Source organism: Perissodus microlepis, chromosome 3 (assembly GCF_051167445.1).
Source record: "Perissodus microlepis isolate ML-2025 ecotype Zambia chromosome 3, ASM5116744v1, whole genome shotgun sequence".
NCBI lineage: Eukaryota > Metazoa > Chordata > Actinopteri > Cichliformes > Cichlidae > Perissodus > Perissodus microlepis.
The window spans coordinates 15466854-15486763 of record NC_140463.1 but is presented as its reverse complement, the minus strand read 5'-3'; the positions used below and the strand labels follow the sequence as shown (position 1 = coordinate 15486763).

The 19910-nt window shown below is 35.8% G+C and overlaps 1 protein-coding gene and 1 long non-coding RNA gene across 2 annotated transcripts; one reads left to right on the top strand and one right to left on the bottom strand.

Moving 5' to 3' along the window:
* The first annotated feature begins 1599 nt into the window (after nucleotides 1-1599).
* LOC146390144 (uncharacterized) lies at nucleotides 1600-3725 on the top strand. Its single transcript, XR_014799799.1, has 3 exons — nucleotides 1600-1635; nucleotides 2122-2379; nucleotides 3486-3725. It is a non-coding gene; the product is annotated as an uncharacterized LOC146390144 (long non-coding RNA).
* An 872-nt stretch (nucleotides 3726-4597) lies between these two features.
* Nucleotides 4598-13483, bottom strand: LOC146390143 (butyrophilin subfamily 3 member A2-like). The gene is made up of 6 exons (XM_084923192.1): nucleotides 13397-13483; nucleotides 9926-10016; nucleotides 9388-9729; nucleotides 8753-9031; nucleotides 8547-8666; nucleotides 4598-7363 (listed from the first exon to the last, which is right to left on the bottom strand). The coding sequence occupies exons 2-6, from the start codon at nucleotides 10005-10007 to the stop codon at nucleotides 6840-6842; spliced, it is 1347 nt and encodes a 448-aa protein (XP_084779318.1). The 5' UTR covers nucleotides 10008-10016; nucleotides 13397-13483; the 3' UTR covers nucleotides 4598-6839.
* Between the last annotated feature and the right edge of the window lie 6427 nt (nucleotides 13484-19910).

The following is a 19910-nucleotide window of genomic DNA, read 5'->3' as shown; positions in this document are numbered from 1 at the left end:
AAAAAATGGTTTCCACCATCTCCACTACTTTTTTTTCAGTGATATAACTTGCATTTGATGTATTCTTCACACGTTATGTGAAATTTGCTATAAATACAATAAATTGGAGAAAACAAAAATATCTGTATGACAATTTTTTTTATTTAAGTTTTAGATATTGTAGTAGTGCAATGCATGTTATCCAGACTCTAGACTTTGTTAAATACTCCAAAAAAATTACTCTTTAAATGAACTTAAAATAATCATGGAAAGAATTTCCACATTATTAAATGGCTTTCTATTAGCATTAAACACTTGTGTTGGATTAACATAATTTGTATGAGTTGGTTCAACTCAATTAACTTAAGTTGGAACAAAATTTAGTACATTAGTTGGAGAAAACCTACTGAATTGAGTTGGAACAAAACCCTTAAAGTTCAATCAACACTATTATCTTATATTGGAGTCAAATGCAGTAAATATGTTGATTCATCAATAATTAATTAAGTTGGTCCAACTTGAGTACATTAAGTTGGAATTACAGAATTACAAAATGCTAAAATAAAGCAATTTAATCACGTGGAAATTCTTTCCATGATTTTTTTATGTTCATTTAAAGAGTTATTTTTTTGAGTGCAGGAGTGAACGAGACATTGGTTGATTTATGCACACGACTTGATTTTACAGCAGTGACATTCGAATTTTATTTGGACTGGAGAACTCTAGTCAGATGTTAACAAATAGAGGGGACTGCATTAACAGAATGTAAAATAGCAAACACTGAGGATAGCTAAAAATTACTCAGGAATCCCATACACCAATGGGAACCACGAAGAGAGCACTAGGATAAAAGGTGATTTTAAAGGGCAGGGGCTATCAATTTTGGCTGCATGTTATAAGTGTCTCTCTCTTGCTCAAAATGAATCTGTTTTTACATTTGTCTTCCCAGTAGACTGTGTTGACATCATACGTTGTCGCAGGTTTTAGTATACAGTTGCTTTATTTAATAGTGGACTCAACTGAGGATTTCCACTTAAATATAAGAATACTCTTTACCTCCTAATTGTTACAGTAACACAACATTTACAAAAGTATATAAAAAAGTGTTGGTTAAATAAAAGATCAAGGCTTAATTATAATACACCATTCTAAAATTAACTACATGTTACATAGCTTAGTCAGATTTGTTTGGAATTGCATCATGTAAAGGTGCCACCAGCTTACATGTTACGAGACCACTAGAGGTCTAGCTGAAAAAATACTAAGACTAACAGGCCTAATAATATAGTAATAGTCCTACTTTCCATTATGCCAGCAGCCAGTTTTTAAAAGCTCATACCTAACAAAGCACTAGTTAGTCTATCATACTTTTTTAAACACAAAGTTGTTGGAATATCATACATATCTGCCCTTTATCGACTGAAATAAGGTTCAAAATCTCTGACCCAAATAACAAAGTTTTAGGCGAAGATAATAAAACAGGGTCCCTTTGTGACACAGCCTGAGCCGAAGTTTATTTTTGCATTAGTGGTATCCATCAGTCACACAGTAGGAGGCGGGTCTAACCTACATTTTTTTTCAGTTATATTTCAGTCTAATTTTAATACAGTCAGTAGCGAGACACCATGGAGCTCACAGCTCTTTGCAAGAAACTGTGTGAGTACTTTTGTCTTCTTGTAAAATGTAGCAATTTATCCGTAAAACATTAAACAATTTACAGTTTGAATTACTTATAGGGAGGCAGGATTCCTGTTTTGATAATAATATGTTGTTTGATGGGGTTATTTACAGACATAATGCTTAGAATAAAAAGTCTAAGACACTTTTGTGTTTTCTTCATCTCTACAGTGACAGCTTTTTTGGTGTTGCTGGTTTTACAAATTGACTATAACTACACAGCACAGATGTAAGTTATCATCAACTTAAAAAAAACAAAAAAAACCTAAAAAGAGACATAAAGGCATAAAGGCATAAAGAAAAAAGAAAGAAAGAAAGTCATTAAAATATTATTATTCAGTGGTAAACAAGTTTTTAGGGTCAGTTGTCTACATATATGTGTTGTTGATTTCAAAATATCACTATATTGTCAAACGCATTTCTTTTTATTTTATTATCATTGTTATTTTTACATTTCAAATACAGCTTTTGCTCAGATTGTTCCCACTGGACTTCAGCTCTTTGAATATAGCTCCCTCTCAATTAATTGTGAGGGTCTTAATCCCAAAACTGGATGGACTGTAAAGAGGAGACGAAAGGGAGAAGTCAGTGCATGTGTCAGTAACTGGGTGACAACAACTACGTCTGTCTGCGCCATCAAACCTGTTTATCTCACAGAAAGTGGGGAATACTGGTGTGAGAATTGAAACGAGAGGAGCAACACTGTCAACGTCATAATCGCTGGTAATATGCATTTATGTAAAAAAAAATATATTTTTGTTAATTAGCTGCAATAAATCTAAGCTGAAATGTGAAGGTAAATTAAAGCATAGAGAAATTATAGTAAAACTAAAACAAGCGGGAGAAAAAAGGTGCTCTATCTGGACAGGTGTACTTTGCTGCCTTAATTCCTAATGGGATAGATTTCAACAAGGTGCTGGAAATATTCCTCAGAGACTTTGGTCCATAGTCAATTCAGTTCAATTCAATGTTATTTATAACACCAAGTCATAACTACAATTGTCCCAAGGCGTTTCTTATTGTAAGGTAAAGTGGATTTGTTTGATGTGAATGTGAAATTTCCATTCTGCAACATCCCAAAGGTGCTCTGCTGAATTTTTCGTAACAAAACCAGTCTAAAATGCTTTGTGACATGGTGTATTGTCCTGTTAGATGGATTCATCATACAAATAAAGGGATAGTCATCACCAATACAAAAAGTGTGCCAAGAAATTATTCCACACACTATTATACTGCGAGCAGCATGCTAAATTGCTGATACAAGTCAGGATGGATCCCTCTATCTAGATATCACAGCAGAAATTAAGAGTCATCAGATCAGTTCTAATTTTTGTGAGCCTGTGTAAATTGTGGCCTCACTTTTCCTCGTCTTAGCTGATAGGAGTCGCCCACGGAGAGGCTTCTCTTTCTGTAGCCCATCTGCTTCAAGGCTCAGTGTGTATTCAGAGATGGTCTTTTCTATAGCTTAATTGAAACAAGTAATTATTTGTGTTACTTTTGTTTCCCTAACCACTTGAATGAGTCTGGCCTTTCCCCTCTGACCTCTGGCATCAACAAGTCTTTTTTGGATCAGTCTCTGTAGACCCCAAAGATGGTTGTGTTGGTCATGACCCAAAGCATAGTCAAGCTCACTTAAATCACATTTTTCCCTATTCTGATGCTCAGTTTGAGCTTCAGGTAAACTTGGCCACTATCCAGTGCCTTTATACACTGAGTTGCTGTCTTGTGATTAACTGATAAGACATTTGCTTTAATGATGAACACATTAAACAAATTGACAACATTTTGTCATAACAGCTGACTCTCAGTAATGTGTGCTTATGTTTAAGCTGGAGCTGTCATCCTGGAAAGTCCTGTTGTTCCTGTGAAGGAGGGAGAAGTCGTGACTTTTATCTGTAGAAGTACTGTCACCTCTTCTGCCCACATAGCAGATTTCTTCAAAGATGACCGACACATCAACAGCAGCTCCACAGGCAAGATGACCATTACTAGAGTTTCTGAGTCTGATGAAGGGCTTTATAAGTGCAATATCTCAGAGTTTGGAGAATCTCGAGAGAGCTGGCTGGCAGTTTGAGGTGAGACGTGAAGATTTTTTACTTTTAGGCTCAATTAAAAAATAACCTTAAAAGTCACAGCAAAATTATAAGGCAGTAAAACTAAAAAATGTACTTCTCAAACATCAAATATTAAAAGAAAAATAAAAAAATAACAAACTATAATAATGAAATCAAATTTAGATTTAAATTTACAATTTTTTTTTCTAGATTTCAAATGTTCTAGGAAAAGGTTTACAAAATGCTTAAATTTGACAGCTATGCTGTTAAATAGTGTTTTGTATTTTAAAACACCTAATTTTAAAATATAAAATATGAACATCTTTCTTGATTATGTATAGAGTGTATATTCTCAAAATAAACTCCTTAAGTATAATATTTAGTGCCTATTCAAATACTTCTTTCCCTCTGCTATTTGTTTGGTTTTGTAAGTCTAAGAAGTATAAATTATACATGTTTTGTTTTCTTGCAGCCCTTCACAAAACACTCTGCTGCTGCTCATCGTGGGACTTCTTTACTGTGGAAATATATGAGTTACAAATAACTGACTCAAACTCACTTCACCAGAAAATTAAAATCATTTCTGGGGTTTCATATCTTACCAAATAGAAATAATCTAACAAGAAACTTTTGCTTTGCTTTGCTTCTTTATTTCTCTAATCTTCTCTAAGATAAAAGGTTATGGTTTCATAATTTCAGGTATTGGTTGAGGTAATTTTTTTTTCTGATCTTAGAGGAGCACATGTGACAGCTATTACTGTACATAATAAATAGCAAGAAGTTTCAGAGTGTCTGTTCAGTTACCACTTGCAGAAATTATCAAACAGTCACAAGTGAAATCAACCAAGCTACATCTGCTACAACTGTTTGTGTCATGGTCTGCCAGGGTGTGTGTGTGGAGGACCCAGGTGCGGACACAGGCAAGAAGATGGAATTAACTCAAACCAAAAGCTTTATTTGGGGTTTATACACATGAAACATAAATCAAGGCGAGAAACAAACTTGAGCAACAACTAGACTGTGAAGACTAAGACTAAATAAAGAAAACTTTGAATAAACTATGACACTGTAACCAGACTATGATGACCATTATGACTATGAATTAACTATGCGTTAACTATGATAACTATGACCATGTGACGAAGAACGAATGGAGACACACAGACTAAATACAATGGAGGCGACGAGGGAACGGGAAACACATGGGGACACAGCTGATACAAATTAGCGTGAGGACACCACAGGGGAAAGTGAAACTAAAACAATGAACACAGAACACAAAACCTCTTCAAAATAAAACAGGAACCATAAGACACAGACATGACATGAACTTGACAACAAGAAAACAAATGACAGACATGAAACCTGACAAGTAACTACATGAACCAACAAGGGAGACTAAATCTCAGGGGGTGATGACACAAAAGGGATCTGATAGCAGAGAACTAAAAACTGAACAACCTAGGGGCTTAAGATAACCAGATGATATTAACATAACTTCCATACTAATATAGGGAATCAATGATACATAATAAATTCAAAATGCTGGGTCGGAGACCCAGCCCGTGAAAGTTTGGGGGTGAAAGGAGAAAGACAGGACAAAAGGCATGCTGTGGAAGCGAGCCAGAGATTAGATTGATAACAAATAATAATTAATGGTGACTGGAAAAAAGATAAGTGAAGAAGAGACACTCAGTGTGTCATAGGAAGCCCCTAGCATCCTAGGCATAAGTAACATAAGGTTCAGGGTAATCTGATCCAGCCCTAAATATATACTTAGGGCCGATCATTCTTGCATTATTTTTTGTTTTATTATAAGTAATTGCAGTTCTCAGACATAAAGTAAAAAAAAAAAGTCACTGGACATATTACACCATAAATCAGTTCTAGCATTTTTTTTTGTCTGCAGTTATGACAATTATATTATTTTTGCTTTAGATTTCAAAACTGAAAATAATCTAATAATTAAATTCTGCAGAATAACCACATCAAATCATCTCCATAATACTTCAGGTATTTATGCACTCACAAACATAAAATTTATAAAATTATTTTAAATAATAGCAAATATATGATATTTCAGCAATTGTAATTCCAGCATTGCAAGCATATTTAGAAGTGTTGGAGGAAGAAACTGCTGACCTAATTATGCTGTATATCAGCTTGACGATGTGCTTGTATTATTAGAGTTTAATGTATGCATGAGTGTAAAATAAATAATGACATGGTAAGTGTGGAGAAAAAAAATGATCTGAGCAAAAAGTAAACACCGTTATATTGTTGATGGACAGTATACAATATAACAATAATCAAATCACTTAAACTATACTTATCTAAAAAACATATTCTGAGCTAATGCTGAGTTTGTTCTTATCTTTGGTGGAGAGACGTTGGAGAAAGGATGAGCGCAACTAGATCTGAAGATGCACTTATCCCCATGCTCTGAGTTAATGATAATCACCCAACAGGAAAGCAGCTGGGCATTGAGTGGAAGTATGATGTAACTCAAAATCCTTCTGAATTAACCATCTAACAGGCAAAACTGAGCAGATATTTTAGCAGATATAAATTCCAAAATCAATTCACACTTTGGACTTTTACCCTTTTTAGTGTCCCTGCTAGAATTTTCACCTCTTAGATCCAATTTTCTGAACTGCTCATCTCACAGAAGACAAAAGGGAAGAACCCAGAGTGGAGGCGGCCAGGGGGGACTTCAATCTCATTCTACCCCAGGTCTCATGACAATACAGACAACATATTTTCTTCTTCCTCTCACAGTGTAATTCTTACTTACACACAGACAAAAGATTTAAAGGATCACAAAAATGTTGATACATTTTATCATAACAAAATCTCCTATGATAAAATACAGTTAAACTGCATTTCTTGTTTAAATGTATATAGTATAAATTTAAAGCAAACAAATAAAGAAACATTAGACATCACATTGCAAAATGACAGCAAGAGGAAAAAACAGAAAAATCCATGTTTTATTTGTCGTGTTAATCTGTCCTGCGCTCAGGAAGAAAAGCAAAAAAACGGGTTAGGTTCATAACTGAAGACACAAGACGACAGTTTGTACGTGTGATTTTAGCAAGAAATATATTAAAGAAAAACTTACACACCTGTTCATTGTTTCTCGCTTGTTTCTCTGACAGTTTCTTCTAAATCTCTTTCATTTTCTTGTTTCTCTCTCAAGTGTTTAATAATTTGTTCCTTGTCTTTTTCTAGCTTTCCCTTTCTTTCTGTCATTTGGATTATAATGTTCTCTGTTTCCTCCATTAGCTTTTCTGTCATCTTTAACAGTTCTTCATGTACTTCTATTCTTTTTTCCAGGTCAGTTTTTTTATCTTCACGCTTATTCTTTTTTCTCTCTTTGTCAAGGAATGGGGTTTCTGTCTCCAACTTTTTCGTGATCTCTTTCATCCCTGTCTTGTCCTCCTGCAGTAGAGTGATGAGTTTTTCTCTCTGGTTCTTCAGAAATGTCTTCTGCTCCATCAGTTTTTCAGTGGTTTGTCTGACATGTTTTAAGTCTTCCTCCTTGTTCTGCAACTCCTCTTCAAGTCTTTTCTTTTCCTCACATTCTCTCTGTAATTTTCCCTCCATCTCTGTTTGATGAAGTTCATTTTCATCCTCATCATGTATGCTGATTTCTGTGTGAATAAAATTGCAGGAAAAAATTATTTGGAAAATAGGGACAACATATTAGTCATTTTTATGTGTTCACATGTGTTGACAGTATTAATTTACTATACCAGTAATCAAATATAAATGGAAATAAACAGTCTGAAGCATTACTATAGAGACTGACACTATGGTTACCACCCTACAACAATGTAGAGTCTAGAACAAAGTCTTCTTTTGAGAAGGACTGACTTTCAGATGTATTTCAAAATTCAGTGAAAATAGATGTTCAGAAATCACTAATGACAGATATTTAAAATAATATTAGATGTACTGAAACTGCTACGTGTGAATCAGAGAGGTTTGGCCAATTTTATTCAAAATCACACACATTCATGCATATCTAATTTTCACATTTAATTTTCTTTCACTGCTTTGTTTATATGAGTAAACGAGTGAGAACATGACATTTTGGTCGCAATTCCTACAACAAGGATAAAACACAAAAAGTTTTAATTTATATTGTTGCTATAACTATAATTTTACAGTGGGTGATTTCCTCAAATATTTTTACCTTTGCCCCCAAAATGTCTCAGTCACACTAGAGGAAAACAATAGCAAGACAACTTCCTCGTGTGGAATTTCTACACATTCAGCAGGTGGTTGTGGCAACCAGTTGGTCTTCTAGAGGTTGATGGTGTTCTATACTCCACTTTTGATCACAAGGCACTAGCACAGGTTGCTAATGGGATGCAAACTGCCAACAAATAATCACAGTCTGACTTGAAGTCCAGTTACTCTTCGACAGACGGGCAACCACTTGCCAATAATTAACACTTAGTTTATAAATGCAGACAGAGAGTCAAGATATTGCAATCAATCTCAGTCAGTCTGCACTGATGGGACCAACTCTGAAGGTCTTAACACATCTCTTTACAACACAGGACACAGGGTTATATTCGTTTATAAAAGTAAAGTTGCTGAGAGCCTCCAATTTTGCTAGTAAATCGCTGTAATTTCTGCAATCTCCACCACTGTTTTCCCTCGAGCGCCTTTAACATAACTGTTTATGTGTTTGTGTCATTTTTATTTGAATCATGTTTGTACTTCTTAGCCCTTAATTTTAAAGGCAGTTACACTAAAACAAGACATTAAAAAGGCCTAATGATAATTTGAGGTTGGGGTAAAAAGTGCTATGAAGTTTGGACTTACTGGCTTTCTTTTGTCCACATTTCCATATTAGGAATATTACTGTGCCGACGCTTATTAAACAGACAGCCAAGTTGATGATAATGTGAACAGCAGTATTAGACTGGACCATAAAGAGATCACCTGAAATATAAGGAGACAAAATGTTCTAGATTCTACTTTCTGTAACTGAAAATTAATGTGAGTGATATAAAAAAAGGCATTTCTACCTGAAACATGGATGTGTGCCTCTTTGATTTGACTGATATTCTTCTGTTGAACTTTGCAGGTGAAGCTGTAGCTCTGTCCTTTCTCCACAGTCACTTTACTGCTGACAGTATAGAGGCCATCAGAATCTCTGACAATCTTTGTAGGTTCAACAGAAATGGGTTTTCCCTCACTGTCCACCCACAACATCTGAGGCTCTGGATACCAGCCATTAGATTTACACTCTAACACCATTTCATTTTTGACATTGGTGAGTTCTATGACTGGTGAGGAAACTGAACCTGCAAAGAAAAGAATGAAAGACAAAATATTGAAATGTAGTTCCCAAAATATATATCTAAAAAAAAGATTCTTAAAATAGTTACAGTTTGCCCAAATTTCTCTCTTATTGACCTTAACTCAAATTGTCCTTTTAAGCTTATAGAGAGGCACAATGCTATGTGACATCAACTGTGCCAATCTAACTGGTCAAAACTCTAATAATCTTACTTATTTATTCCATTTTCTCTTTTCGAAGTTCCTGTATATAGACTGAAATTAACTTGTACCTATCCACTCAATATACATGTTGCTTAAAGTCTTTCTTCACATCTAAATTGCAAAGTGAAGAAATTAATCTAAATTAAATGAAACTTACCTACAGCAAGCGTCACCACAGTTTCTGCATTAAATTTAGGTAGAAGGCATTTGTATGTTCCTGCATCAGAGAGTTGTACTGTGGAGAGTTTCAATGAAACGTCTCCACACTGCAGTTTGTTGACAGAGAGTGATGTTCTTCCTGTGTACAAAGGATTCTGCTCAGTCAGAAGCTCCACACCCTCTCGCCTCACATAGACAGATCTAGGTTTGAGGTCAGTTCTGGACCAATCCACAGTCAGGTCAACAGCATCCACAGCAGGTTCCAGGTGGCATGGCAAAATGATGTCATCACCAATCATGGCCACTACTGGCTGAGTTGGACCAATCATTTGATGCTGACCTAACAAATTTAGGGACACAAACAAATTCTGCAGTTTAGTAATTGTGAAGATCAGTCTGAGCAAGATATGTAATTGATTTATTTAACTACATCAACATAAACTGGTGCTGTTACAGTGTGTGTTTCCATCGTCTGTGGAAGACTACAGGAAAGCACTTTAAATTGTGGATTTTATAATTGTTTGTGTGCAACTTACCACCACAAGTTTGTGTTAGAAAAAGGAGGACGGCAACAACATGATGCAAAACCAAGAGATGTTTATTCTTTATAGGACTCATTCTAGATGTCTGCAAAAAAAAAAAAAAAAAGGGGGGGGGGGGGGGGGCATAGCAACACACACTTTTTATATTAAGCCATTCTCTGATAGAAAAAAATGAAACAGTGAAAGACTGATTTGTAGACTGTCACGGTAATATCACATTTGAAAAAAGTATTTAATTATGTTAAATTTATTTGTAATCATTTGGAAATGTGCTCCTTTCCAGGAGTAACAGAAACAAGAGAGATCAAGAACATTGCAGGAAATCTGGACATTCAATTGAAAGACAAGCTGGGAATTGTTGACTTTTTCTTCTTAGCTCTTGATGAGAGCTACCATGTCATCTGGACACAGCCCAGTTACTCATCTTTGTGAAGTCATTATACTACAAGCAAAATAACAAAAGCACTTTTTACTAAATCAAAGGTCTCCCTTTTTTTCTCCTTTGTGCAATATTTTAGCAGATGTGCAATTTTCATAGCCCTTCCACCCTTATTTATTTATTATTTATTATATTTGAGTGTACATAATGTTTATGTATTTCTTTCTTCTTCTTTTGTATATTGTCTTTTATTTTCACACCTTGTGGTCTTGTTACATAATTTAATGGTGCAAGTAACTATACAATGACAATAAAAGTTCTACATCTAAGTCTGTGAAATTTAGCACAAAAGTAAGTTTTTGTTGATAAACAGTGATAAAACATTGGTGATTTTTTTCTGTCCCATTCCAACATCTACTCTTACCAGTAACTGCTTATAAAGAGATCAAAATAATAGAGTGATGAAAGTAGAGAGACAAGAGACACAAGTAACATTGAGTTCAGTATATCCACGAGGTCCTCCTCAACCAATAAGCTGTGTCTGTGCATAGGTCATGGTTTCTTTTGTCCTGTTTGCAATTAATAGACTTACTGTCTATAAAATGCTGATAGAAGATATGGATTTTATTTCAAATTGCAAACTCTCGAAGTAGCAACTAATAACAGCATGTAATTAAAAGTACACATTTTAAATATTTATGAATGTACAAGTATCCAGAAATAATAATTATGTTACTTTTGCGCTTGACGCTTACAGCACTCTTTGTGCCTCTGTTAACTGTTAATGCTAATGGGATCAATGTGATTTTATGTATTATAAGCACCTACTAGAAAACTGAGGCTAAGTAATCTAAATAAATACAGAAGGAAAAGATTACAGTTTAGCTTTCTATGGTAAAAGTCTACATACCTGTCGAACTGCTCAAAACACCATAGCTCAAAGAAAGTAGGTTGTAATAAAACTATGTGCACTCTCAACCCAACCCTCTGTTAAACAATAACGCGTGTTGACTTTATAGTTCCTGATATCAAAGGTCAGTTCTTTTCATAAAGTGAGGACGGGTTGGAATTTTGTTAAACTTTCAATTTGATTCATTTGTTCATTTAAGTCAAAGCTGTGTTTTAACATGATGAATGTGCTTCAACATCCTACATGCTGTGAATTCCTTGTTTAGGAGTTGTGAACAAGGACATTATGTCCGTGAAAGGTGTCAAATATAACTCACTGTGTATAGTGCATACAGTTTTCTTGGTGTGTGTATTTAAGAGCAGCACTTCAGTAATTGGATGACCCATTTCATCAAATGAAATGATAAGGGTGTAAAAAATTGTTACATGGTATATTTGCATTGGGTCTTTAAAATGTTTCTCTCTTCTGAGTGAAAGAGCTTCAGCTCTCTCACAGCATAACTGGCAATTTTAAATATTGGTGTGTAGTTTTTAAAGAGAAACACTGGAATATTTCTTTCTACACGTGCTGTCTGGTTACCTTTTAATGTGCTTGAATTTGCCTCATTCAGAGGACAAGCCAGGTACATATACACACTAACAACAGTTTTTCTTTTTGAATAAGAGGCCATGTTTTGGCTTAAGCACCACTTCAAACATACATCAAACACATCCGCTAAGATGATCTTTTTCACCCCATTAAATGATCAGTGCATATTTACAGATTTACATACATGCTCTCTCATACACACCCATTTCCCCCAACCCCCACCAACACACACACTATTGGGAAAATATATTTTCTAGCGCTTATTTGCCGTGTATTTTGTTTTATGCATTTAATAACAGGTCAGTATATTAAAGGCCACCTTTGAGTTATAAACTGTGTCATAGGTCATTAGATTGTTTAGCAAGACGGAAAATTGTGCAGAACAGGATGTCATAGACTATTAAAGGCCTCATATTAAGAACAACAGGAAACAGCAAGGAGAGAGGCAGTTAAGATAGATTTTTAAGTAATTGTAGAAGATCACCAAAAAAGGAATCATATCTAGCTGTCACTAACTGTAACTGATGGATGATAAATATACTCTGCTTACACATGAAGAGGCATGAACCCTGACATATAAAACTGTGTATCAAAGTGCTTCCTCTTTGAGATCCACCGGACCACGCTTTGGGCGGTGTCGTGTGGATGTCCCACATATATGTACTAAAATAAATTATTGTTGTTAACTGGACCTGTTCTGAGTATTGGTTGTTTGTTCTCAGCACATCAACAAAGAATCGGGACAACACACACACACACACACACACACACACACACACACGCACACACACACAAAGAGATCCATTTATCTCTTTCTCCCAAACACGGACATACATCACATATTCAAAGCCTGGATGTTTCAGATTCAAATGTATACATATTTCATATGTTCTGTTGTGTTTATCTTTTGTTGGTGAAGTTTTCCGTGTTGGTGCAGTTTGCATAATAAATGTGCTCATTGATGAATCAGATGTTGATCTAAAAATAGTTTCACACACACATCCATATAAATCACTCTTGGGACACCCTGGTGATCACACGGCTCCAGAATATAAGTGGCAAAAAGGCAAGAATTTCATGCATTAGCCTACAATGGAAAACAGTAAAAATGTAAAATATCACTACTTTTCTTTAAAAAATGCTGACATGAAATGAATGGGGCATTTTTGTGTTGAGAGAAACTATACAAAATAATAATAATCCAATCAAATCAATTTTGTTTCTGTTCTTTGACATGTCCAAGAATCTAATCACCCCCAATGTCTGCTGTACAGACTCCACTGATTCTTTTAAAAAGCAGCTGAAGACATTTTCATATAAAATCTTTTTCAACTAATTTGTTGTTTTTATGTTGCACGAATCAGCAGCAGTATCCCACATAGCAAAATTGATATGGCACAGATCTGGCCCACACAATGTGCTTACACATGGCCCACATAGCACAAAGAATGACAGCCCTTTGGTGGCCAGAGGTGGCAAACCAGATCTGTGGCAGACCAGATTCCTACTTGTTCTCCGACTCAAAATCAAAAGAAAAACAAAACAAACAAAAAAGAAACCAAACAAACAAATAAACATAAAGACTTACCACAGATAAAGACCCTAGACTCAGACACAGTGATCCAAACTAATCCAAAGTGTCGCTGTCAAAGTGAAATGAGTCACTGGAGCCGAGCAAGAAACAAAAACTGAGACAAATATCAACCAGTTACTGCTGGTAACAGACACTCCGGTTGGACCAGTTTCTAACGTTCATTGCTGCACATTCCTTTATGTTTATCAGATAAACACTGGGCATTACTAACACAGGGATGGCTGACCTTGATTGCATACGGCATCAGATCAGTTCAGATCATGTGTAAACCAAAGAGGAGCTCAAAATGGTTTTGTCATTGACCCAGCGTTTTGTGTTTGGCATTATGTTTATTATTATTAGCTGATCTGATGTTTAATTTCTTCATGGTTATCTTTATTAGTATGTAGGTTTCATTGTCAGGGTTTCCAGTTCTAGGTTTATTTCCTGTGTCGTTACCCTGGTGCTTTGTTTGTCTCCCTGAGTTTGTGTTTGTGAATTTCCTGTTTTACTTTGAAGGTCTGTGTCTGCGAGCGGGTCTATCCCATGCTTTGCCGTGAGACTGAGCTGGGCAGACATCTCCGAAATCATCGACGCACTTTTGTAAAGAGGCTCTATCTTGACAAACCGACCAGATATCTGAAGGTTAAACCACTACATTCTCGGCTAAAAAATATTAAAACTGTATTTGGTGACACACAAACAGGGTTTTTCAAAGTACAGTTCAGTTAGTTTCCACATGCCGGTTGTTTGTGTGCAGAAATGCCTTCGAAAAACGATGGCCACCAGGCCAAAGCAATGGTTTTGACTCGATCAGTGTTAACCCTGCCCCCTGAGTTTGATCGGTGAGGTTGACAGATAAAATTATTTCATGATGAGACCTGAAGGAGTGAAGTGTGCCAAAATTAATTAATTAAATACACCATTAATTAATTATTTAAATGTGGCAATAATTAATTAAATATTCCGATAGTTAATTAAATGTGTCAAAAATATTAATTTAATTAATTATTTCCCATTTTAATTATTTCCCATTTTAATTAATTATTTCCTATTTTTTTTTGCCATATTTAATTAATTATTTAATGGTGTATTTAATTAATTCATTATGTCAGTCCTGGCGTTCCATATGCTACAGCTGTATGTATGAATGTGTGTCTCTGTGCTCACAGTCCACCTCTCAGGAACCTGCAGTTCATTTTTAGTCTACTTTAAACAGACCTCACAAAAGGCTGATGTGGCAGGTTCAGTAGTCCGATTTAAGTATGATACCTTTGAACAGGGATTAATCTGGTACGTCGCTTCACTGCACTCTTATGTATTTTCCCCACACCTGAATAAAACATACTGATATTTACAAATAACAGATTCAGCTGATGCAGCCTGACTCAATCCTGATTCTGCGATTCTGCGATCTGGCTGCGATTAAACACTTTACTGGAAACTTTATTAACTAGTAACTTCATCAGTCATGACAGAAGCTAATATTTCTGTCCTAACATCGTTTAAACAGTAACAGCTTTACTCCAATATAAGCTAACGTTTACACCGTAACTTTAAGCTAGCACCATAAAGACGTAAAACACGTAATAATATCTACAAATGCATCTTAAAGCTGTTATATTAGCACTCTGTGTATTACTAAGATAACCACATTAACATTACTGACACTCGCTGACTTTTAATAGTCATTCTATAAATGCTGTCCGTTTAAATGGTCTTACCTGTAAACACTGCTGTATCCACCGGATTCCAGCCAGAGTGGATTCTGGAGTCTTCCCACGCTCCTGTTAGTGATCCTCCATCTGGATGGATGATAACAACCTTATGAACAAACTAGGAGGTAGACAAGGTCCCTCCTGGCCCATATCTATGGGAATGATTTCTGATAATAACACCCAATGTATTGACTGGTAGCATCCGAAGTGGGTGCATGGTAATATAAACCCAACAGATTTAAAACAATATCATGTCAGTTTCTTTTCTTTTCTTTTTTACATATCTTTTAGACATAATGCTCATATAAGAGGCTGTTCTAAAATAGACACAATTTGCAGTGTGGAGGCCAATCCCATTACCTAGAGTAGAAATGTAAGCACATAATTATACAGCATAGTTATCAAAGAAATCATGTTAGCAAGTGCTTAAGATTTATGTAGGTCTTAGCATATGAAAAACCATCAATACTGTAGTATTAGTAATGCCATTAGATCTTGATGAAAACTTTTACAAATTGTTACAAGTATGTTAAATATACATTACCTGAATACAACAGGATGCAAAGAAAAACCCAGGAAAAGATACATGTCCTTATTTTTGGCTTATGTAAAAACAAAAAAACAAAACAAAAAATGAAACAAAAAATGTAATTGATGTAGTATTACAGAGATCAGCAAAGTCTACTTAAATAAGAATAAAACTCTTTCTCCATACAGGTGATCCAGGTGTTTTGTTTGTTTGTTTGTTTGTTTTTTCCTTTCTTCCCCCCTTCTCACCGTCTCTTCTCCCCTTTGGTTTTCTTTCTCTCCCTCTCTTTCTTTCATTCTTTCTCCCTGTCCTGTCCCCCAGTCACGTCTGTCCCGTTTGTAGCAACCGAAAATAAAATAAATTCATAATTATAATAAAGGTCAATCAAATGGACCAATATGGCAAGGCCATGATGATCCACTTGGTAAAATAAACCCGCTTGGCATCTTTCTTGGCCTTAAGACAACAATTCTGATGGCTAAAGATCCAAACGGGACACACAAAAAAAAATAAAAAATAAAAAATAAGACACAGTGATGTGTTTAGGAGATCTTTCCTTTTTCTAAGGGATTATTTAGCTTGGATTTTTGAAGCATTCAGGAAATGTGTAAGCAGTCATTTTACTGTACAACGTATCTGCTATAAATTGCACTGTATACTTAATATCAATTATCTGTATTAATGCCGTTTTTCTAAAAACAATCACTGTGTACCACCATCAGAAACTAATACTAATATAGAAAGAGATAAATAAATACAAATAAATAAATAAATAAATTGTAAGATATTATGAATTGTTATGCATTGTTAGGTATTACTGTCATTGCAAATTATCATTAACAGGAATTTTATCAAATCATACGTACATACCATGGAGTGTGGCAGAATGTCAGCTCACCTCAGAGGAAAGTAAGTTGCCTGGTCAAAGTCTGTTTATAAAATCTTGCTATTGTGGAGGAATGTAAAGACAACAGGAGAGGTCTCAATATGTCTCACTCCAACTTCTTTATTCACAGCTTCACAACAACTCCACATACAAAAAGCGCCAAAACCTCCACCCCAGCACTTCCCTTGACCTTGGGTGTGAGTGGAGCCACCTGGTGGTCTGCCACACTATCTCTTGTAATTGCTATCACCCTAGAGTAATTATTTAATACAGATACATACCTAACCTATGACTTTTGCCTCAAAGTCAAATTCAAGAACTGCTGTAAGCTAATTAAAACGCACAAAAAGAAAAAGCACACAACCCCCCCAAACCCACATACACAAAAAGTAAAAAAAATGTAGGAAATTGGAAGGCTGTCTGTTGTTCAGTCCCATCAACATGCTGATAATATTTAATCTGAGACTGCTATAAATCAGATATGTTGCAGCAACAACATAGCTGTCTTTAATTTTAACTGTGTTTATTAGAATTGACCTTTAGACGTAGTAACAGGAGGTATATCAACACACCAGAGAGAGAATCTTTTAAGAAAATGTGGTAGATGTGGTCTTACGAGAATCATAAAAACGAAATGATCATAAAATTTATAAATGGGAGCAAAGAAGGAAAAGTAAATATAAAAGAAAAAAGGAAAAGAAAACTTGGCTGTGAAGGGGGTGGCACAACTTTTTTTTTGAGTCACATACTTTTTCCACATAGGTTTTGATAGATTTTTTTCTGTTAATAGATGAAATCATCACTTAAAACTGCAATTTATATTTACTCATGTTATCTTCGTCTATTGTGATTGATCTGAAACGTGTGACAAATCTGCAAAACAACAACAAAAAAAATCAGAGAGACAGCACTGTAAAAACATAAAAACTAGACTATTGAATAGAAAAATACGTAGAATATTAAGATGGGAGGATGAAGACGCACAGGAGCCGACAGCACTGGCGGCTTCCTAAACAGTAGAAAAGGGCCTGCGTGCCCAACCGTCGTCCCCTGATCGATAATGATAATGATGATGATGATGAAGCTTTATTTGTCACTTGCAGTTGCCTGCAGTGAAATTGGACCTCTTCCAATCATACACACATTACAAAAACATCACACCGGGGAGACAGGTCAGAACAGGTAGCATTAAAGAAAAACAGTGAAATGTACAACACAGTAGGGAAGAGGGGGAGAAAAAAAGAGAACTCTACTCAGACTGAGCTCCTTACAGGGGATCAGTATGAGAACAGAAAACAAAAACTCCTTAGTTGAAAAAGCACATAAATGTTCACACTGTAACACCATGAAAACCCATGACAACAGGGGTAGCTAAATGGGGTTAGAGTAAGCCAATGTAGACAGCAGCATCGGCTCCTGCGGAATCCAGGCGACCCGGCTTCTGCATCAGGTTGGGGCAAGCATCAGAATGCGGATGTATCTGATGGTAGATCTTTATTTGCAAGTCATTTACTGCAGTGCTGCTCTGATAATTGCTTAAATCTCTCCAGTAAAGTCTTTTTGCCTGATAATAGCTACACACATATTAGAGAAGCATGGCACACAACATCATGGTTAGATCATTGTATCTGCACAGCTGATGCTCAGGACTCATTAGAGTTTATGAGCATTAATTAGCATCTTGCTCTTACTGATCATGTGCCTGTATCTCTTTATCTGTAAATTTGGGCAGATTGCCTTCGATTAATAATATATTTGAGGGGAAAATTGGTCTAACCTGATTGAGGAGGATCTTCTGGTATATTCTGATAGGATTGAGCTACCAAAAATCCCCAACATGCGGCTGAGTTGTGTTCCTTGTATGAGAATATTGTGGAGTCCCTACTCATGTCGAGCAGCTCACTGCCTAAGACTAAAATGTATAAAGCTAAATGAGGCTGGAAGTTAGAGTGGGACGCAAACGTTTGGGCAACCTTGTAATAGTCATTATTTTCCTGTATAAATCGTTGGTTGTTATGATAAAAAATGTCAGTTAAATATATCATATAGGAGACACACACAGTGATATTTGAGAAGTGAAATGAAGTTTATTGGATTTACAGAAAGTGTGCAATAATTGTTTAAACAAAATCAGGCAGGTGCATTAATTTGGGCACCACAAAAAAAGAAATGAAATCAATATTTAGTAGATCCGCCTTTTGCATAAATTATAGCCTCTAAACGCTTCCTGTAGGTTCCAATGAGAGTCTGGATTGTGGTTGAAGGTATTTTGGACCATTCCTCTTTACCAAACAGCTCTAGTTCATTTAGGTTTGATGGCTTCCGAGCATGGACAGCTCTCTTTAACTCACACCACAGGTTTTCAATAATATTCAGGGCTGGGGACTGAGATGGCCATTCCAGAACGTTGTACTTGTTCCTCTGCATGAATGCCTTAGTGGATTTTGAGCAGTGTTTCGGGTCATTGTCTTGTTGAAAGATCCAGCCCCGGCGCAGCTTTAGCTTTGTCACTGATTCCTGGACATTGGTTTCCAGAATCTGATGATACTGAGTGGAATCCATGTGTCCCTCAACTCTGACAAGATTCCCAGTCCCTGCACTGGCCACCAGAGATGGGCCATAAAAAGTGACAAAAACATTAGTGTCCGTTGTGCGTGGGAAGAAAACTTCTTTTTACAGCGAAAAAAACCCCCTAAACTTCCAAGCAAGCACCGGGAGTGCGCTACCACGTAATAGGAAACTCACAGAGAAACTTGTGGATTCTTCAACTGACCGCTGCGGCACACCTGCACCAGGGTAAACCTCCGCCTACGCCGCTCCTGCTTTACAGGTGAAAATAGAGCAACATCACCGCTAGTCTTTGATGTTATTTATTTTCTGCTGTGTTTTACTTGCATCTATTTGAAAGAGTGAGTGTAAACACAAAATATATATATATATTATGTGCTGGAATGTGCAGAAAATAAGTTTAAATGTTAAACAAATTTCTTCCAGTCAGAGAATGTTGCATATAATTAAATTTTTGCTTGATGCATAAAGTTAAAAGGTTAAAACTAATAAAACAAGTTTTAAAAAGAGACTTTTCCATTTGATTAGATTTTGTATGATGGATTATGCAGAAAAAGTAGAATTGGGCTGAAAGATCTCTCGCTTTATCACCTATTCAGGTTGTAAATCGTGTTTTTAAAAAGTAACTAAGTAATTAATTACTTTTGAAAATAAGTAATCGGTAATTAGTTACCGATTACTTTTTTCAAGTAACTTGACCAACACTGCTGGCCACACAGCCCCACAGCATGACGGAACCACCACTGTATTTTACTGTAGATAGCAGTTTTTCTTGGAATGCTGTGTTCTTTTTCCTCCATGCATAACGCCCTTTGTTATGCCCAAATA